This window comes from Rana temporaria, chromosome 6, assembly GCF_905171775.1.
Source record: "Rana temporaria chromosome 6, aRanTem1.1, whole genome shotgun sequence".
In the NCBI taxonomy this organism is placed as follows: Eukaryota; Metazoa; Chordata; class Amphibia; order Anura; family Ranidae; genus Rana; species Rana temporaria.
Genome location: NC_053494.1, coordinates 640,203 through 662,183, shown reverse-complemented (window position 1 = coordinate 662,183; position 21,981 = coordinate 640,203). Strand labels below are relative to the sequence as shown.

General features: G+C 57.1%; 1 protein-coding gene across 3 annotated transcripts; it reads left to right on the top strand.

The window, feature by feature from the left end:
- The first annotated feature begins 2,939 nt into the window (after window positions 1–2,939).
- On the top strand, window positions 2,940–20,276 carry CCDC189 (coiled-coil domain containing 189). 3 transcript variants are annotated; one of them, XM_040355820.1, is made up of 9 exons: window positions 2,940–3,019; window positions 5,072–5,103; window positions 8,645–8,710; window positions 8,789–8,958; window positions 10,829–10,899; window positions 13,093–13,209; window positions 13,870–13,924; window positions 19,435–19,642; window positions 19,811–20,276. In XM_040355820.1, the coding sequence occupies exons 2-9, from the start codon at window positions 5,078–5,080 to the stop codon at window positions 20,082–20,084; spliced, it is 987 nt and encodes a 328-aa protein (XP_040211754.1). In that variant the 5' UTR covers window positions 2,940–3,019; window positions 5,072–5,077; the 3' UTR covers window positions 20,085–20,276. The 3 variants fall into 3 exon arrangements, with proteins under 3 accessions (XP_040211754.1, XP_040211752.1, XP_040211753.1); XM_040355818.1 differs by having other exon boundaries at window positions 19,435–20,276; XM_040355819.1 differs by having other exon boundaries at window positions 2,941–3,019; window positions 8,645–8,714; window positions 19,435–20,276.
- Window positions 20,277–21,981: the final 1,705 nt, after the last annotated feature.

Here is a 21,981-nt window from a genome sequence, read left to right as displayed (position 1 = left end):
TACGACCCCCCCCTCCTCACGTCTGCACGTCTACGACCCCCCCTCCTCACGTCTGCACGTCTACGACCCCCCCGCCTCACTCCTGCCCGTCTACGACCCCCCCCGCCTCACTCCTGCCCGTCTGCGACCCCCCCCGCCTCACGTCTGCACGTCTACGACCCCCCCGCCTCACTCCTGCCCATCTACGACCCCCCCGCCTCACTCCTGCCCGTCTGCAACTCCCCCGCCTCACTCCTGCCCGTCTACGACCCCCCCTCCTCGTGTCTGCCCATCTACGACCCCCCCGCCTCACTCCTGCACGTCTACGACCCCCCCCCCCCCCGCCTCACGTCTGCCCGTCTACGACCCCCCCGCCTCACGTCTGCCCGTCAAGACCCCCCCCGCCTCACGTCTGCCCGTCTACGACCCCCCCCCCCGCCTCACGTCTGCCTGTCTACGTCCCCCCCTCCTCACGTCTGCCCGTCTACGACCCCCCCCGCCTCACGTCTGCCCGTCTGCGACCCCCCCGCCTCACTCCTGCCCTTCTACGTCCCCCCCTCCTCACGTCTGCCCGTCTACGACCCCCCGCCTCACTCCTGCCCGTCTGCGACCCCCCCGCCTCACTCCTGCCCGTCTGCGACCCCCCCGCCTCACTCCTGCCCGCCTGCGACCCCCCCGCCTCACTCCTGCCCGTCTGCGACCCCCCCGCCTCACTCCTGCCCGTCTGCGACCCCCCCTCCTCACGTCTGCCCGTCTACGACCCCCCCGCCTCACGTCTGCCCGTCTACGTCCCCCCCCCCCGCCTCACTCCTGCCCGTCTGCGACCCCCCCGCCTCACTCCTGCCCGCCTGCGACCCCCCCCGCCTCACTCCTGCCCGTCTGCGACCCCCCCGCCTCACTCCTGCCCGTCTGCGACCCCCCCTCCTCACGTCTGCCCGTCTACGACCCCCCCGCCTCACGTCTGCCCGTCTACGACCCCCCTGCCTCACTCCTGCCCGTCTGCGACCCCCCCCCCGCCTCACTCCTGCCCGTCTACCACCCCCCCCGCCTCACTCCTGCCCGTCTACCACCCCCCCGCCTCACGTCTGCCCGTCTACGTCCCCCCCCCCGCCTCACTCCAGCCCGTCTACGACCCCCCCTCCTCACGTCTGCACGTCTACGACCCCCCCGCCTCACTCCTGCCCGTCTACGACCCCCCCCCGCCTCACTCCTGCCCGTCTGCGACCCCCCCCGCCTCACGTCTGCACGTCTACGACCCCCCCCGCCTCACTCCTGCCCATCTACGACCCCCCCGCCTCACTCCTGCCCGTCTGCAACTCCCCCGCCTCACTCCTGCCCGTCTACGACCCCCCCTCCTCGTGTCTGCCCATCTACGACCCCCCCGCCTCACTCCTGCACGTCTACGACCCCCCCCCCCCGCCTCACGTCTGCCCGTCTACGACCCCCCCGCCTCACGTCTGCCCGTCAAGACCCCCCCCGCCTCACGTCTGCCCGTCTATGACCCCCCCGCCTCACTCCTGCCCGTCTGCAACTCCCCCGCCTCACGTCTGCCCGTCTACGACCCCCCCGCCTCACGTCTGCCCGTCAAGACCCCCCCGCCTCACGTCTGCCCGTCAAGACCCCCCCGCCTCACGTCTGCCCGTCTACGACCCCCCCGCCTCACGTCTGCCCGTCTACGACCCCGCCGCCTCACTCCTGCCCGTCTACGACCCCCCCGCCTCACGTCTGCCCGTCTACGACCCCCCCGCCTCACTCCTGCCCCCCCGCCTCACTCCTGCCCGTCTTCGACCCCCCCGCCTCACTCCTGCCCGTCTGCGACCCCCCCGCCTCACTCCTGCCCGTCTACGACCCCCCCGCCTCACTCCTGCCCGTCTACGACCCCCCCCGCCTCACTCCTGCCCGTCTACGACCCCCCCGCCTCACTCCTGCCCGTCTACGACCCCCCCGCCTCACTCCTGCCCGTCTATGTCCCCCCCGCCTCACTCCTGCCCGTCTACGACCCCCCCGCCTCACTCCTGCCCGTCTACGACCCCCCCGCCTCACTCCTGCCCGTCTACGACCCCCCCGCCTCACTCCTGCCCGTCTACGACCCCCCCGCCTCACGTCTGCCCGTCTACGTCCCCCCCGCCTCACTCCTGCCCGTCTACGACCCCCCCGCCTCACTCCTGCCCGTCTACGACCCCCCCGCCTCACTCCTGCCCGTCTACGACCCCCCCGCCTCACTCCTGCCCGTCTACGACCCCCCCGCCTCACTCCTGCCCGTCTACGACCCCCCTCCTCACTCCTGCCCGTCTACGTCCCCCCCTCCTCACGTCTGCCCGTCCACGACCCCCCCGCCTCACGTCTGCCCGTCTACGACCCCCCCGCCTCACTCCTGCCCGTCTATGACCCCCCCGCCTCACTCCTGCCCGTCTGCAACTCCCCCGCCTCACGTCTGCCCGTCTACGACCCCCCCGCCTCATGTCTGCCCGTCAAGACCCCCCCGCCTCACGTCTGCCCGTCTACGACCCCGCCGCCTCACTCCTGCCCGTCTACGACCCCCCCGCCTCACGTCTGCCCGTCTACGTCCCCCGCGCCTCACTCCTGCCCGTCTACGACCCCCCCGCCTCACTCCTGCCCGTCTACGACCCCCCCGCCTCACTCCTGCCCGTCTCTGTCGCCTCCTCTCTCTCATTGGTCTCTCTTTCTCCCCTCATCTCTATGCCCCTCCCCCTGCATTGCCCCCTCGGGGGTGGGTCACAGGCACATATCGGGGCCCACATACCGGACAATCACACACAGCCGCCGCTTCCACTCTCCGCCATCTTTGATCGGGGACAGCCGGAAGTACCGCTGACATATGGCGCATGCGCAGAACTATGGCTGTGGGTGGGGCCGTCCTCCTCACTAGATCCCGCCCTGCAGCCAGCGGATTGGACGGGAGGGGTGTCACTCGCCCCGAACTCCTTGATTATTGGGTAATATTAGATAGGGCGGGGCGTTGCCAGGGTGACAGTTACGAGGAGACGAGACGCTGAGGAGAGAAGACGGAGAGCGAGAGGTGAGATTTCCCATAGCAACCGGCCTGTCCGGGGAGTCATGTGACCAGAGGAGTTTGTACAGGGGGGTGTCATGTGACCGGAGGGTGCTGTACAGGGGGGGGGGTGTCATGTGACCAGAGGGGTCTGTACAGGGGGGTGTCATGTGACCGGAGGGTGCTGTACAGGGGGGTGTCATGTGACCAGAGGGGTCTGTACAGGGGGGGTGTCATGTGACCGGAGGGGTCTGTACAGGGGGGGTGTCATGTGACCAGAGGAGTCTGTACAGGGGGGGGTGTCATGTGACCAGAGGAGTCTGTACAGGGGGGGGTGTCATGTGACCAGAGGAGTCTGTACAGGGGGGGGGTGTCATGTGACCAGAGGGGTCTGTACAGGGGGGGAGTCATGTGACCGGAGGGGTCTGTACAGGGGGGTGTCATGTGACCAGAGGGGTCTGTACAGGGGGGTGTCATGTGACCGGAGGAGTTTGTACAGGGGGGGTGTCATGTGACCGGAGGGTGCTGTACAGGGGGGGGGGGGTCATGTGACCAGAGGGGTCTGTACAGGGGGGAGTCATGTGACCGGAGGGGTCTGTACAGAGGGGGGTGTCATGTGACCGGAGGGTGCTGTACAGGGGGGAGTCATGTGACCAGAGGGGTCTGTACAGGGGGGGGTCATGTGACCGGAGGGGTCTGTACAGGGGGGGTGTCATGTGACCAGAGGGGTCTGTACAGGGGGGGTGTCATGTGACCAGAGGGGTCTGTACAGGGGGGGGTCATGTGACCGGAGGGGTCTGTACAGGGGGGAGTCATGTGACCGGAGGGGTCTGTACAGGGGGGGGTCATGTGACCGGAGGGGTCTGTACAGGGGGGGTGTCATGTGACCAGAGGGGTCTGTACAGGGGGGTGTCATGTGACCAGAGGAGTCTGTACAGGGGGGGTGTCATGTGACCAGAGGGGTCTGTACAGAGGGGGGTGTCATGTGACCAGAGGGGTCTGTACAGGGGGTGTCATGTGACCAGAGGGGTCTGTACAGGGGGTGTCATGTGACCAGAGGGGTCTGTACAGGGGGTGTCATGTGACCGGAGGGGTCTGTACAGAGGGGGGTGTCATGTGACCAGAGGGGTCTGTACAGAGGGGGGTGTCATGTGACCAGAGGAGTCTGTACGGGGGGTGTCATGTGACCAGAGGGGTCTGTACAGGGGGGTGTCATGTGACCAGAGGGGTCTGTACAGAGGGGGGTGTCATGTGACCAGAGGGGTCTGTACAGAGGGGGGTGTCATGTGACCAGAGGGGTCTGTACAGGGGGTGTCATGTGACCAGAGGGGTCTGTACAGGGGGTGTCATGTGACCAGAGGGGTCTGTACAGGGGGTGTCATGTGACCGGAGGGGTCTGTACAGAGGGGGGTGTCATGTGACCAGAGGGGTCTGTACAGAGGGGGGTGTCATGTGACCGGAGGAGTCTGTACGGGGGGTGTCATGTGACCAGAGGGGTCTGTACAGGGGGGGGTGTCATGTGACCAGAGGGGTCTGTACAGGGGGGTGTCATGTGACCAGAGGAGTCTGTACAGGGGGGGGGTGTCATGTGACCAGAGGAGTCTGTACAGGGGGGGTGTCATGTGACCAGAGGGGTCTGTACAGAGGGGGGGGGTCATGTGACCGGAGGAGTCTGTACAGAGGGGGGTGTCATGTGACCGGAGGGGTCTGTACAGGGGGGGGGTGTCATGTGACCAGAGGAGTCTGTACAGGGGGGGTGTCATGTGACCAGAGGGGTCTGTACAGGGGGGGGGTGTCATGTGACCAGAGGAGTCTGTACAGGGGGGGTGTCATGTGACCAGAGGGGTCTGTACAGAGGGGGGTGTCATGTGACCGGAGGAGTCTGTACGGGGGGTGTCATGTGACCAGAGGGGTCTGTACAGGGGGGGGGTGTCATGTGACCAGAGGGGTCTGTACAGGGGGGGGTCATGTGACCGGGGAGGTCTGTGGTGATAGGAGGGCCCCATGTTATCTTCTCCTTTCTATTATTCATTTTTTACCGTCTTCTCTTATTTTATTTTTTTATTTTTTTTTTAACAGGAAATCATGAAGAGGCCTCACATCTGTCTGTGGTAATTCAAGATGTCACCTTCCCCTGTGTGCTCCACCATAGAGTCCACCATAGAGTCCTCCACAACATGGCTCCCCCTCTACAGTCCACCATAGAGTCCACCACAACATGGCTCCCCCTCTACAGTCCACCATAGAGTCCACCACAACATGGCTCCCCCTCTACAGTCCACCATAGAGTGCACCACAACATGGCTCCCTCTCTACAGTCCACCATAGAGTCCTCCACAACATGGCTCCCTCTCTACAGTCCACCATAGAGTCCTCCACAACATGGCTCCCTCTCTACGGTCCACCATAGAGTCCTCCACCACAACATGGCTCCCTCTCTACAGTCCACCATAGAGTCCTCCACCACAACATGGCTCCCTCTCTACAGTCCACCATAGAGTCCTCCACCACAACATGGCTCCCTCTCTACAGTCCACCATAGAGTCCTCCACAACATGGCTCCCCCTCTACAGTCCTCCATAGAGTCCACCACAACATGGCTCCCCCTCTACAGTCCACCATAGAGTCCACCACAACATGGCTCCCCCTCTACAGTCCACCATAGAGTCCACCACAACATGGCTCCCCCTCTACAGTCCACCATAGAGTCCACCATAGAGTCCACCACAACATGGCTCCCCCTCTACAGTCCACCATAGAGTCCACCACAACATGGCTCCCTCTCTACAGTCCACCATAGAGTCCACAACAACATGGCTTCCCCTCTACAGTCCACCATAGAGTCCTCCACCACAACATGGCTCCCCCTCTATAGTCCACCATAGAGTCCTCCAGAACATGGCTCCCTCTCTATAGTCCTCCAGAACATGGCTCCCTCTCTATAGTCCTCCAGAACATGGCTCCCTCTCTACAGTCCACCATAGAGTCCTCCACCACATGGCTCCCTCTCTACAGTCCACCATAGAGTCCACCACAACATGGCTCCCCCTCTACAGTCCACCATAGAGTCCACCATAGAGTCCACCACAACATGGCTCCCCCTCTACAGTCCACCATAGAGTCCACCATAGAGTCCTCCACAACATGGCTCCCCCTCTACAGTCCACCATAGAGTCCACCACAACATGGCTCCCCCTCTACAGTCCACCATAGAGTCCACCACAACATGGCTCCCCCTCTACAGTCCACCATAGAGTGCACCACAACATGGCTCCCTCTCTACAGTCCACCATAGAGTCCTCCACAACATGGCTCCCTCTCTACAGTCCACCATAGAGTCCTCCACAACATGGCTCCCTCTCTACGGTCCACCATAGAGTCCTCCACCACAACATGGCTCCCTCTCTACAGTCCACCATAGAGTCCTCCACCACAACATGGCTCCCTCTCTACAGTCCACCATAGAGTCCTCCACCACAACATGGCTCCCTCTCTACAGTCCACCATAGAGTCCTCCACCACAACATGGCTCCCTCTCTACAGTCCACCATAGAGTCCTCCACAACATGGCTCCCCCTCTACAGTCCTCCATAGAGTCCACCACAACATGGCTCCCCCTCTACAGTCCACCATAGAGTCCACCACAACATGGCTCCCCCTCTACAGTCCACCATAGAGTCCACCACAACATGGCTCCCCCTCTACAGTCCACCATAGAGTCCACCATAGAGTCCACCACAACATGGCTCCCCCTCTACAGTCCACCATAGAGTCCACCACAACATGGCTCCCTCTCTACAGTCCACCATAGAGTCCACAACAACATGGCTTCCCCTCTACAGTCCACCATAGAGTCCTCCACCACAACATGGCTCCCCCTCTATAGTCCACCATAGAGTCCTCCAGAACATGGCTCCCTCTCTATAGTCCTCCAGAACATGGCTCCCTCTCTATAGTCCTCCAGAACATGGCTCCCTCTCTACAGTCCACCATAGAGTCCTCCACCACATGGCTCCCTCTCTACAGTCCACCACAACATGGCTCCCCCTCTACAGTCCACCATAGAGTCCACCATAGAGTCCACCACAACATGGCTCCCCCTCTACAGTCCACCATAGAGTCCACCATAGAGTCCTCCACAACATGGCTCCCCCTCTACAGTCCACCATAGAGTCCACCACAACATGGCTCCCCCTCTACAGTCCACCATAGAGTCCACCACAACATGGCTCCCCCTCTACAGTCCACCATAGAGTCCACCATAGAGTCCACCACAACATGGCTCGCTCTCTACAGTCCACCATAGAGTCCTCCACAACATGGCTCCCTCTCTATAGTCCACCATAGAGTCCTCCACAACATGGCTCCCCCTCTATAGTCCACCATAGAGTCCTCCACAACATGGCTCCCTCTCTACAGTCCACCATACAGTCCTCCACAACATGGCTCCCCCTCTACAGTCCACCATAGAGTCCTCCACAACATGGCTCCCCCTCTATAGTCCACCATAGAGTCCTCCACAACATGGCTCCCTCTCTACAGTCCACCATACAGTCCTCCACAACATGGCTCCCTCTCTATAGTCCACCATAGAGTCCACAACAACATGGCTCCCTCTCTACAGTCCACCATACAGTTCTCCACAACATGGCTTCCCCTCTACGGTCCACCATAGAGTCCACCACAACATGGCTCCCTCTCTACAGTCCACCTTAGAGTCCACCATAGAGTCCTCCACAACATGGCTCCCCCTCTACAGTCCACCATAGAGTCCTCCACAACATGGCTCCCCCTCTACAGTCCACCATAGAGTCCACCACAACATGGCTCCCCCTCTACAGTCCACCATAGAGTCCACCACAACATGGCTTCCCCTCTACGGTCCACCATAGAGTCCACCATAGAGTCCACCACAACATGGCTCCCTCTCTACAGTCCACCATAGAGTCCACCACAACATGGCTCCCCCTCTACAGTCCTCCATAGAGTCCACCATAGAGTCCTCCACAACATGGCTCCCCCTCTACAGTCCACCATAGAGTCCACCACAACATGGCTCCCCCTCTACAGTCCACCACAACATGGCTTCCCCTCTACGGTCCACCATAGAGTCCACCACAACATGGCTCCCTCTCTACAGTCCACCATAGAGTCCACCATAGAGTCCTCCACAACATGGCTCCCCCTCTACAGTCCACCATAGAGTCCTCCACAACATGGCTCCCCCTCTACAGTCCACCATAGAGTCCTCCACAACATGGCTCCCCCTCTACAGTCCACCATAGAGTCCACCACAACATGGCTTCCCCTCTACAGTCCACCATAGAGTCCACCATAGAGTCCTCCACAACATGGCTCCCCCTCTACAGTCCACCATAGAGTCCACCATAGAGTCCACCACAACATGGCTCCCTCTCTACAGTCCACCATACAGTCCTCCACAACATGGCTCCCCCTCTATAGTCCACCATAGAGTCCTCCACAACATGGCTCCCTCTCTATAGTCCACCATAGAGTCCACAACAACATGGCTTCCCCTCTACAGTCCACCACAACATGGCTCCCTCTCTATAGTCCTCCAGAACATGGCTCCCTCTCTATGGTCGGTCCACCCGGTGGTGAAGGGAAGTAATTGTTTGTCCTTGTATTTAGGCGCGATCTCACGCGGAGTGATGTGGAGACTCTGGAGAGGGTGGAGAGTGCGGAGGAGATGCGTCGGTAGGTGAGATCTCTGAGGTTCTCGGATATTGTTAGAGAAATGTCCCTCCATGTGATTTCTCTTTCATGTCCCTCCAGAGTTCTGTCCCGTCTGCTGTCCCCGGAGGAGGGGGTCTGTGAGCCTCGTGCCTCGGCTCTCCTGGATCTCTATTACTATACAGTGCGCTTCTGCCGGGACGGCGGATTCACCAGAGAGCAGACGTCTTGTCTGTTCTCCATCATGAAGGAGATTCATCGTACCTGTGCAGGTAAGACGGCAACACTCCTTGTCATGTATTCTCAATATCCCGAAATGTGTTACCCGGTGTGGTCAGCCAGCATTCTGTACTCCTATCCTTCGTACTCACTGTATGTCCTCAACATTTATTGTACTGTGTACAACGCTAGTCATCCCTTCACCTCACTTCTCTAGTATGTTCTCCGCCAAAGTGTCCTCTAAACCTCCATGGTTTCCTCCCGGCCTCAGGCCTTCAGTTTAGTCATCTCTCCTCCATGGTTTCCTCCAGGCCTCAGGTGTTCAGTTTAGTCATCTCTCCTCCATGGTTTCCTCCAGGCCTCAGGCCTTCAGTTTAGTCATCTCTCCTCCATGGTTTCCTCCCGGCCTCAGGTCTTCAGTTTAGTCATCTCTCCTCCATGGTTTCCTCCAGGCCTCAGGCCTTCAGTTTAGTCATCTCACCTCCATGGTTTCCTCCAGGCCTCAGTTCTTCAGTTTAGTCATCTCTCCTCCATGGTTTCCTCCCGGCCTCAGGCCTTCAGTTTAGTCATCTCTCCTCCATGGTTTCCTCCAGGCCTCAGGTCTTCAGTTTAGTCATCTCTCCTCCATGGTTTCCTCCAGGCCTCAGGTCTTCAGTTTAGTCATCTCTCCTCCATGGTTTCCTCCAGGCCTCAGGTCTTCAGTTTAGTCATCTCTCCTCCATGGTTTCCTCCAGGCCTCAGGTCTTCAGTTTAGTCATCTCTCCTCCATGGTTTCCTCCCGGCCTCAGGTCTTCTGTTTAGTCATCTCTCCTCCATGGTTTCCTCCAGGCCTCAGGTCTTCTGTTTAGTCATCTCTCCTCCATGGTTTCCTCCAGGCCTCTGTTCCTCAGTTTAGTCATCTCTCCTCCATGGTTTCCTCCCGGCCTCAGGCCTTCAGTTTAGTCATCTCTCCTCCATGGTTTCCTCCAGGCCTCAGGTCTTCAGTTTAGTCATCTCTCCTCCATGGTTTCCTCCAGGCCTCAGGTCTTCAGTTTAGTCATCTCTCCTCCATGGTTTCCTCCAGGCCTCAGGTCTTCTGTTTAGTCATCTCTCCTCCATGGTTTCCTCCCGGCCTCAGGTCTTCTGTTTAGTCCTCTCTCCTCCATGGTTTCCTCCAGGCCTCAGGTCTTCAGTTTAGTCATCTCTCCTCCATGGTTTCCTCCAGGCCTCGGCTCTTCTGTTTAGTCATCTCTCCTCCATGGTTTCCTCCAGGCCTCGGTTCCTCAGTTTAGTCATCTCTCCTCCATGGTTTCCTCTGGCCCTCAGCTTCTGTCAGTGGTCTCCTCCTCTGCTAGGTGTCCTCTAGACCCCCCTTCATTAGTTTTATCTGGACCTCGGTTCCCTTGTCTTTCCTTCTAGATGTCATGTAGACCTTGGTTCCTCTGTAATGGGTTCCCTCCCCCAAAATGGTTTCCTTCCCTCGTGGTCCCTTCCAGACCGCCATTTTTCTCTCCAATTGTCCCTCCCCATGCTTTCCTCCAGCCCGCCTTTTCCCTGCCTAGTCATCCCTCCCCCATGTTCTCCTCTAGACCTCCATTTCCCCCAATGGATCTCCTTCCCTCGGTATCCTTTAGAGCTCAGTTCCTAGGTCTAGCCTCCTACAAGGTAGTTCCTGGACCTCGGTACCCCTTTCTAACTCCTCTCTGTGGCGTGCTGAAGAGACCAGTTCCTCCGTCTGGTGATTTTTCTCTCCCCGGGTTCCCTCGGCCCCCATTTCTCTTCTAATCTTTTCTCCTACACGCGCTCTCTCTCTGCCCTCCTCCTTCCACTGTCCTGATAGAAGCCCGTGGTTCTGCTTGATCTTTCTATCTGGATGCAGACTGACCTTCCCACCCTCATTGTCCACTTTAATATTCCGATAATTGTGTTTGTTTCACCACCTAGAGACATCGCTGGGAAACGTGGACGAGTGTTATCAGTACTTCAAGGAGCTGCTGTTGTGCCACGCTGTCCATGTGAGTGCCACAAACATTAATACTGACACGGTCGGGGAGAAGGGCAGACACTGCGGAGGGTGACACGGGGAGGAGGGCAGACACTACGGAGGGTGACACGAGGAGGAGGGCAGACACTGCGGAGGGTGACATGGGGGGGAGGAGGACAGACACTACGGAGGGTGACACGGGGAGGGTGGCAGACACTACGGAGGGTGACACGGGGAGGGTGGCAGACACTACGGAGGGTGAAACGGGGAGGGTGGCAGACACTACGGAGGGTGACACGGGGAGGAGTGCAGACACTGCGGAGGGTGACACGGGGAGGAGTGCAGACACTGCGGAGGGTGACACGGGGAGGAGTGCAGACACTACGGAGGGTGACACGGGGAGGAGGGCAGACACTACGGAGGGTGACCCGGGGAGGGGGGCAGACACTACGGAGGGTGACGCGGGGAGGAGGGCAGACACTACGGAGGGTGACGCGGGGAGGAGGGCAGACACTACGGAGGGTGACGCGGGGAGGAGGGCAGACACTACGGAGGGTGACGCGGGGAGGAGGGCAGACACTACGGAGGGTGACACGGGGAGGGGGCAGACACTACGGAGGGTGACACGGGGAGGAGGGCAGACACTACGGAGGGTGACACGGGGAGGGGGGCAGACACTACGGAGGGTGACACGGGGAGGAGGGCAGACACTACGGAGGGTGACACGGGGAGGGGGGCAGACACTACGGAGGGTGACACGGGGAGGAGGGCAGACACTACGGAGGGTGACACGGGGAGGAGGGCAGACACTACGGAGGGTGACACGGGGAGGGGGGCAGACACTACGGAGGGTGACACGGGGAGGGGGGCAGACACTACGGAGGGTGACACGGGGAGGGGGGCAGACACTACGGAGGGTGACACGGGCAGACGGGCAGACACTACGGAGGGTGACACGGGGAGGAGTGCAGACACTACGGAGGGTGACACAGGGAGGGGGGCAGACACTACGGAGGGTGACACGGGGAGGGTGGCAGACACTACGGAGGGTGACACGGGGAGGGTGGCAGACACTACGGAGGGTGACACGGGGAGGGTGGCAGACACTACGGAGGGTGACACGGGGAGGAGTGCAGACACTGCGGAGGGTGACACGGGGAGGAGTGCAGACACTACGGAGGGTGACACGGGGAGGAGGGCAGACACTACGGAGGGTGACCCGGGGAGGGGGGCAGACACTACGGAGGGTGACGCGGGGAGGAGGGCAGACACTACGGAGGGTGACGCGGGGAGGAGGGCAGACACTACGGAGGGTGACGCGGGGAGGAGGGCAGACACTACGGAGGGTGACGCGGGGAGGAGGGCAGACATTACGGAGGGTGACACGGGGAGGGGGGCAGACACTACGGAGGGTGACACGGGCAGACGGGCAGACACTACGGAGGGTGACACGGGGAGGAGTGCAGACACTACGGAGGGTGACACGGGGAGGGGGGCAGACACTACGGAGGGTGACACGGGCAGACACTACGGAGGGTGACACGGGGAGGGGGGCAGACACTACGGAGGGTGACACGGGCAGACGGGCAGACACTATGGAGGGTGACACGGGGAGGGGGGCAGACACTACGGAGGGTGACACGGGGAGGAGGGCAGACACTACGGAGGGTGACACGGGGAGGAGGGCAGACACTACGGAGGGTGACACGGGGAGGAGTGCAGACACTACGGAGGGTGACACGGGGAGGGGGGCAGACACTACGGAGGGTGACATGGGGAGGAGGGCAGACACTACGGAGGGTGACATGGGGAGGAGGGCAGACACTACGGAGGGTGACACGGGGAGGAGGGCAGACACTACGGAGGGTGACACGGGGAGGAGTGCAGACACTACGGAGGGTGACACGGGGAGGAGTGCAGACACTACGGAGGGTGACACGGGGAGGGGGGCAGACACTACGGAGGGTGACACGGGGAGGAGGGCAGACACTACGGAGGGTGACACGGGGAGGAGTGCAGACACTACGGAGGGTGACACGGGGAGGAGTGCAGACACTACGGAGGGTGACATGGGGAGGAGGGCAGACACTACGGAGGGTGACATGGGGAGGAGGGCAGACACTACGGAGGGTGACACGAGGAGGTGGTGACACAGAAGTATCGGGAGTATATGAGGACCAGACACCTCTGTGGGCCGTGTGACATTCTCCTGTTTGTCTTGCAGAGACCTCCATTCAGTATCGCGGTGTTCACCCAGCAGCAGCTTCCACACATATCAGATTATGTTCTGAACACTTATTTTCGCCACTTCAAGGTTTATAAATACGTCTTTACACCTCAGGTAAGTGATCAGAGGGGGAAATCTCACCCCAGTAGGGGATCCTCGGGCATATATCTGGGGCAGTAAAGGGTGTGGTGTATATCTGGGGCCGGGAGGGTGTGTATCTGGGGCCGGGAGGGTTTGATGTATATCTGGGGCCGGGAGGGTGTGTATCTGGGGCCGGGAGGGTTTGATGTATATCTGGGGCCGGGAAGGGTGCGGGCTGTATATCTGGGGCAGTAAAGGGTGTGGTGTGTATCTGGGGCCGGGAGGGTGTATATCTGGGGCCGGGAAGGGTGCGGGCTGTATATCTGGGGCAGTAAAGGGTGTGGTGTGTATCTGGGGCCGGGAGGGTTTGATGTATATCTGGGGCCGGGAGGGTGTGTATCTGGGGCCGGGAAGGGTGCGGGCTGTATATCTGGGGCAGTAAAGGGTGTGGTGTATATCTGGGGCCGGGAGGGTGTGTATCTGGGGCCGGGAAGGGTGCAGGCTGTATATCTGGGGCCGGGAAGGGTGCGGGCTGTATATCTGGGGCCGGGAGGGTGTATATCTGGGGCAGTAAAGGGTGTGATGTATATCTGGGGCAGTAAAGGGTGTGATGTGTGTCTGGGAAGAGTCTGCCGGGTCCTGGTGGGGGGTTCCCTGGTGGTAATTCTTACAAGCGCCCTTCTTTTCGCCTAGGTGTGCTTGGACCTCACTGTCTCCTATGAGGAGGACTCGGAAAGCCCAGAACAAGGTGTGTACATGGAGGTGACATCATTTTAATGGCGGTTACTTCGTACCTCTGTAATTGGGGCTCCTCCTGGTAGAGAACACTGGGGTGGGGCCCCTCCTGGTAGAGAAGGGTGGGACCCCTCCCCATCCTGTAACTGTTGTTTAAGTGGATTGAAAATAATGCCCCCTGTAGGTGAATGTTGGTAATGCAGCTCATCATGGTGTTCTGCTCCGCTCTCCCTCACAGGCAGTTTTTGGGGTGCTTCTATTGTTCCATCTTATTGCCCTCGAGATGTCTTCCCAGCATCTCATCTTCTTGGTAGATATAACTCCCCCTACACACAGTGAGAAGATACGGTTTCCTGCCAGTAGGTGGAGCTCCAGACTAACCTTAAATGCTTTGCTGAAATAAAACCTTTACATAGCACTGAATAGTAAAGCTCAGATTACACACACAGCTTAAAGAATTTAGAGTGACTCCTCCCCCTTCCCCCGCTCTGCCATGTGGGGCTTAGTCTGAGATCTGATGTAGAAAGCCCCGGGTTCTCAGTAAAAGTTCTGATTATCTGACAGAAATGGTCTGAGAGGGGGAGATGTGAGTGACTCTGGAGCAGAGAATGATGGGAGGGGATTGGAGGCAGTACAGAACATGTGATCCCCGTCCCCACTTCTCCACCTAGAAAATGGGGTTTAGGGTTCAGCTGTAATTTCCTTTTCTTGGAGAACAGCTTCATATCCATTACAATAGGGTTATGCTGCCACCTACAGGTGATCGTAAACTGACAGAAAAGACAGGAAGTCCCCTCCCTGTAAGGCAAGGCTTCCGTTTCTGTGGCAAGCCATGATCCATGGAGGGGGGAGGGGCGGGATCTCTGTGTCCAGATATCAACAGTACAAACTTCAACTTTTAAAGCCCAAGAGGCACTCCCGGACAGCGAGCCATCACCGAAAACGATGGAAGTGGCACCTTAGACCATCGGCCTGAGAGACAAGCTGAGGAATCCAACAAGAAATGGAAGACTTGTGACTCCTCCAGCCAGCGAATCTGACTGACCAATTGCAGCAATCGATATCCGGTAACACCTGATAGCACAGACCACATTCATCGTGAGAAGAGCCTTGTCCCCGGCAGCTGCGGCTTAGGATAGAAAGACTCTCTCCATGGGAAGATGGGTCCATGGCTCCCCCGTCCAAAGTGCCTCCCAACACAAACACAGGGTCCTGGTTGGGATGGAAGGACGGTGACACTGGGTCCAGGTTGGGATGGAAGGACGGTGACACTGGGTCCAGGTTGGGATGGAAGGACGGTGACACTGGGTCCAGGTTGGGATGGAAGGACGGTGACACGGGGTCCAGGTTGGGATGGAAGGACAGTAACACTAGGTCCAGGTTGGGATGGAAGGACAGTAACACGGGGTCCAGGTTGGGATGGAAGGACAGTAACACGGGGTCCAGGTTGGGATGGAAGGACAGTAACACGGGGTCCAGGTTGGGATGGAAGGACAGTAACACGGGGTCCTGGTTGGGATGGAAGGACAGTAACACGGGGTCCAGGTTGGGATGGAAGGACAGTAACATGGGGTCCAGGTTGGGATGGAAGGACGGTGACACTGGGTCCAGGTTGGGATGGAAGGACGGTGACACTGGGTCCAGGTTGGGATGGAAGGACGGTGACACTGGGTCCAGGTTGGGATGGAAGGACAGTAACACGGGGTACAGGTTGGGATGGAAGGACGGTGACACTGGGTCCAGGTTGGGATGGAAGGACAGTAACACGGGGTCCAGGTTGGGATGGAAGGAAGGTGACACTGTTCTGGTTGGGATGGAAGGAAGGTGACACTGTTCTGGTTGGGATGGAAGGACGGTGACACTGTTCTGGTTGGGATGGAAGAATAGTAACACGGTGTCACCTTCCTTCCATCCCAACCAGGACAAGACTCTGCAAAGCTTTTTGTCCTCTCTGAACGATCGCCCCTTGCCCTCACTGAACGATGGCCCCTTGCCCTCTCCGAACGATGGCCCCTTGCCCTCTCCGAACGATGGCCCCTTGCCCTCTCCGAACGATGGCCCCTTGCCCTCTCCGAACGATGGCCCCTTGCCCTCTCCGAACGATGGCCCCTTGCCCTCTCCGAACGATGGCCCCTTGCCCTCTCCGAACGATGGCCCCTTGCCCTCTCCGAACGATGGCCCCATGGTCCTCTCCGAACGATGGCCCCATGGTCCTCTCCGAACGATGGCCCCTTGTCCTCTCCGAACGATGGCCCCTTGTCCTCTCCGAACGATGGCCCCTTGTCCTCTCCGAACGATGGCCCCTTGTCCTCTCCGAACGATGGCCCCTTGTCCTCTCCGAACGATGGCCCCTTGTCCTCTCCGAACGATGGCCCCTTGTCCTCTCCGAACGATGGCCCCTTGTCCTCTCCGAACGATGGCCCCTTGTCCTCTCCGAACGATGGCCCCTTGTCCTCTCCGAACGATGGCCCCTTGTCCTCTCCGAACGGTCCGCTCCTTGTCCTCTCCGAACGGTCCGCTCCTTGTCCTCTCTGAACGATGGCCCCATGGTCCTCTCCGAACGATGGCCCCTTGTCCCCTCCGAACGATGGCCCCTTGTCCCCTCCGAACGATGGCCCCTTGTCCCCTCCGAACGATGGCCCCTTGTCCCCTCCGAACGATGGCCCCTTGTCCCCTCCGAACGATGGCCCCTTGTCCCCTCCGAACGCTGGCCCCTTGTCCCCTCCGAACGATGGCCCCTTGTCCCCTCCGAACGATGGCCCCTTGTCCCCTCCGAACGATGGCCCCTTGTCCTCTCTGAACGATGGCCCCATGGTCCTATCTGAACGGTCCGCTCCTTGTCCTCTCCGAACGATGGCCCCTTGTCCTCTCCGAACGATGGCCCCTTGTCCTCTCCGAACGATGGCCCCTTGTCCTCTCCGAACGATGGCCCCTTGTCCTCTCCGAACGATGGCCCCTTGTCCTCTCCGAACGGTCCGCTCCTTGTCCTCTCCGAACGGTCCGCTCCTTGTCCTCTCCGAACGATGGCCCCTTGTCCTCTCCGAACGATGGCCCCTTGTCCTCTCCGAACGATGGCCCCTTGTCCTCTCCGAACGATGGCCCCTTGTCCTCTCCGAACGGTCCGCTCCTTGTCCTCTCCGAACGGTCCGCTCCTTGTCCTCTCTGAACGATGGCCCCATGGTCCTCTCCGAACGATGGCCCCTTGTCCTATCTGAACGATGGCCCCTTGTCCTATCTGAACGGTCCGCTCCTTGTCCTCTCTGAACGATGGCCCCTTGTCCTCTCTGAACGATGGCCCCTTGTCCTCTCTGAACGATGGCCCCATGGTCCTATCTGAACGATCGCCCCTTGGTCCTATCTGAACGATCGCTCCTTGAGGTAGAAGATGATTGAGAACTTGCAAAAGCACAAATGTATTTTGTGGATTCATGGAAAGCTTGGAGGGGGAGGGCTCTGAAATTCCAGATTGTAGCCGCAAGCCACAATGTTGCAGATCCATTCTTCGGCAATCTTTCCCCAGCCAACCGCCACGAAAACACACAAATGTCCCCCCGACCCGAGCGGGGGTGGGCACCCCTCCATTGAGAAGAGGACTTATCCCTGATTTTAAAAGGCTTTTGGAAATTCAGAGTTTCTGAAGGCCGGAGACTGGAGAAAGGAATGCTTCCCGGTGGAGGAGGGTCAGGTGTTTGAGCTGGAAGTAAAGCCTTCTTTTTAAGTGGTAACAGAGTTCTCTTACCCATTGTAACGTCCCATACTCCGCTGAGTGCTTCCGTCATATTCCGCTTCCTATCAGTCTGGATATAGAGATCAGATATTCCAGCTGCTCTCAGCACACAACGAGACGAGACTTGTCTGTCTGCTGAACATGGAGTCTTTAATAGAACCAAGAATACAACCTTATATACAGTTAGAGGAGGTAACCAGAACATAAATTACCATGAGCTAATTAACTAATCATTTACCCAGACGAGGTGACTCCGAGATATGACCTTTCAGAGTAGACGTCCCGTCTCCTCTCACCTTCTATACAATACACATTATCATAAGTGTAAACACAGGACATCTTCACATAATAGCAGGGTCAATTAGCACAGAGAACAGAGAGATGGCTGGAGGTGAGGGCATCTAGCAGTATGAATGAGTCACTTACAATTAACCCGTTGAGTTCAGAATCAACAAACAGTTCTTTACAGATATCCTGTCTCAGGTAGTCCAAGATATCATTTTTCAGTCATCCTATGCCCCTAGTGGACATAGGATGATTTTAGACATAAGAGTCTGTCACACCCACAGACTATTAAATGGCCCAAAAGCTTCACTAGTCCCTCTCAGCCAGTCTACCCGAAGGGTTGGGCCCCCTGAATGGGTCCAACCACCATGGTGGGCTTTGCCACAAGTGCCTTCAGGTACTCCTCTCCCCAGCTGGGGATCACTACCCTGGGGTCCAGGTACCATTCCCGTCACTGTTAAAAAGCCGTAGGAAAAATTGATCTGGATAAAACCAATCTTCTAATCATATGAAAAGAGAATAAATGGGATTTTAAGGGTGCAAATTACACAGACAGATATCAAAAAATATTTTATTTATAAAAGTTAAAAATTGACAGAATAAAATCCATCAAAATATACAAAACAGTTTCAGAGTGTGCAGAATGACAAAATTCTCAACATGTTTCACCACTGTTGGTAGCTTCCTCAGGAGATTTACATTTGTCAGGCACTATCAACTGAAAAATAAAAACAATACATATAATCACATAATGATACAGAAATACACATCATATGAAACAAAAAAACATAAAGTTATATTTAATCCCAAAAATGGCTGAGATCATAAAAGCCAACTTATAGTCGGAGCGGCAATTACCTGCATAATGATGGATTGAATAAGAATAAACATATTTATATATAGGGCCGGAAGCTCCTCTGGCCTTATATATTAATATTTTTATTCTTAATTCATTATATGATGTTGTTTTATTTTTCAGTAGATAGTGCCTGAGAAATGTAAAGCTCCTGAGGAAGCTACCAACAGTGGTGAAACATGTTGAGAATATTGACATTTTGATGGATTTTATTGTCCATTTTTTTACTTTTTATAAATATTTATAAATATTTTTTGATATCTATCTGTGTAATTTTCACCCTTAAAAACCCCATTTATTCTCTTTTCATGTTGTTATCAATCAAGGGGATGTGATGCCAATAACTTTAAGATGATAAGCAATTCAATTCCAATCCTTGATGGAACAGGTGAGAAACTGTTTTCATGCAGAGAGCAGCACAGACGTGACCACTAGCAAAAAACTGGAGCCTGGCCTGATGGGGAGGGGCTATGGCTGGGAGGGGAGGAGTTATGGCTGGGAGGGGCTATGGCTGGAGGGGAGGGGCTATGGCTGGGTTTAGGATACGGTGGCAGCATAGCCCTATTGTAATGAAGACGTCCCGCCGGTGATGTACAATAATGAAAGATGTTTTATAATTCTGATAACATTTCTCTGTTCACTTTTTTGTATTCAGAAGAGAATGGAAATGTAACTTCTGCATCTGGACCTCTGCCAGAACACACGGGCCAGCTACTGAGCCAGGACCGCCTAGAGGGAGGAGCCGAAACCAGAACCACATCTCCTGGAGGAAGGTCAGAGGGAGGAGCCGAAACCAGAACCACATCTCCTGGAGGAAGGTCAGAGGGAGGAGCTGAAACCAGAACCACATCTCCTGGAGGAAGGTCAGAGGGAGGAGCCGAAAACAGAACCACATCTCCTGGAGGAAGGTCAGAGGGAGGAGCCGAAACCAAAACCACATCTCCTGAAGGAAGGACTGAGGGAATATCGGAAACCAGAGACACATCTCCTGGAGGAAGAGTGGAGACCAGGACCAGATCTCCTGGAGGAAGGTCAGAGGGAGGAGCCGAAACCAAAACCACATCTCCTGAAGGAAGGACTGAGGGAAGGTTAGAGACCAGAGACACATCTGGAGGAAGGGCAGAAGGAAGATCGGAGACCAGAGACACATCTCCTGGAGGAAGAGTGGAGACCAGAACCTCATCTCCTGGAGGAAGGGCAGAAGGAAGATCGGAGACCAGGACCAGATCTTCGGGAGGAAAGTCAGGGGGAGGAGTGGAGATCAGGAACACAGGGGGTAGGAAAGGATCTGGCAGCCTGAAATGAGCCAATCCGATTATCGCCGACATCTTCAGGCCTCATCCCACCTTCTAATCCCCAGAACTTGTATTCTGGAGACACAATATGAAATCTTCCAGGCCGGTGTCTCGGCCTCCCTCATCCTTCCATCACATTGTTTCCTCTGAATGCGTGTCGTAGGATTTCCCGTCAGGCAATAAAAGAGACAGACTGGCACCTCGCTGTCCATTAGTGTTTTGTTAAATTCTAATCACCGATCACTTACATGCAAAGCGGCCTCATCACATACATGATCCAGCACTTAGCGTGCACACGCGCCCGCTACCCCATGATTAGTTACAGCACATGCTGATCAGCGGGTGCCAGTGACCTGCCGATATGGTTCCGGCTAACCAGAAAGTTCCTTTAAGGACTGCGCAGGCGCAATCCTTGCCGACGGAAATCTCCGAAGCTCGGCCGCCATCCAGGGCGACGTGGATTTGGAGGAAAGTGGCCAGTCGGCCGCACGTCCTCGGACCGCTCGCTCCGCCTCCTGGCTCTTTTTCTCTTTCGTTCATAGACGGACACAGCCTTCATTGACCTTAGGGTTATGCTTCTTCCTACCAGGAGATTTAGGCAGAATTCTACAGCACTTAAGGTGTTAAAAACTTTCCTTCATGCCGCTCCTCCCAGGGGCGTGGCTCCCCCAGGCATAACCCACACCCTGCTCTAGGAGCCTCAGTTTGTTTTCTGCCTAACGACAGGAGGTCAAGGCTCTCTCTGGAGTTCCTGGACTCTGGAGTTTTTTTCTGGCGATTTTTCTCGCTTTTTTTATTATTTTGTTCCTGCATTTTTGAATCCTGTGATTCTTCTATCAACAGCCGACTGGGTGACAGGCTGGGTCCTCGACCCTTGTAGTCCCCCCATGTTCGGCCTTCGAGCGTGTGCCGGCCCTCAGCTCGGCTTTGGGACGTCCACGACAGGCCCCATTGCTCCAGGGGCGGCCGGGGAACTTCGGTTCTAGGGCACACATATAACCGGTCTCTATGGCTTTGTCACAGTGTGTCTGGCCGACAGCCATGCCGTTTACGGACGTTGGTTCTGTCTGGGATACCTCCAGCCGGGTAGTCGCAGGACAGGTAAGTAGTGGCCCCTTACTCAGGTAAGTGGTCTGGCTGGTGGTTTCCCTGGGGAGGTCGACTGAGGGTCCGCCCTGCTTTCCTCTCTCCCCTTCCTCTCCCTCCTTCCCCTGACTGGGTAGTGGCTGTGAAGGGGGGCCTCCTGGGTTTTCTTTGTTACCACCGGAGCCCGTGTGTTGTTAGGGGGACTGTGTTGTTACTCTGGGGGGTGCTGCTGTGTGCTGCTGTGTTCTATGAGGTAATTTTTACCTCAGACAGCGGCCGTCTTGGAAATCTCCTTGGTAACGCTGTGATTCTTTTCTGAGGTAACAGACAAAGCAGTCAGGGCTGCTGTGTTCTATGAGGTAATTTTTACCTCAGACAGCGGCCGTCTTGGAAATCTCCTTGGTAACGCTGTGATTCTTTTCTGAGGTGACAAAGCACAGCCAGTGCTGCTGTGTTCTATGAGGTAATTTTTACCAGACAAAGCACAGCCAGTGCTGCTGTGTTCTATGAGGTAATTTTTACCTCAGACAGCGGCCGTCTTGGAAATCTCCTTGGTAACGCTGTGATTCTTTTCTAAATGTGACAGACAAAGCACAGCCAGTGCTGCTGTGTTCTATGAGGTAATTTTTACCTCAGATGGTGGCCATCTTGGAAATCTCCTTGGTAACGCTGTGATTCTTTTCTGAGGTAACAAAGCAGTCAGTGCTGCTGTGTTCTATGAGGTAATTTTTACCTCAGACAGCGGCCGTCTTGGAAATCTCCTTGGTAACGCTGTGATTCTTTTCTGAGGTAACAAAGCAGTCAGTGCTGCTGTGTTCTAT

What these genes read in the sequence shown, in the direction of transcription:
- CCDC189 (XM_040355818.1), top strand. Translation starts at nt 5,078, where the DNA reads ATGAAGAGGCCTCACATCTGTCTGTG. An exon ending in AGGCCTCACATCTGTCTGTG is followed by an intron (nt 5,104 to 8,644) that starts GTAATTCAAGAT and finishes CCTTGTATTTAG; the next exon opens with GCGCGATCTCACGCGGAGTG. An exon ending in CTCGGAAAGCCCAGAACAAG is followed by an intron (nt 13,925 to 19,434) that starts GTGTGTACATGG and finishes TTTTGTATTCAG; the next exon opens with AAGAGAATGGAAATGTAACT.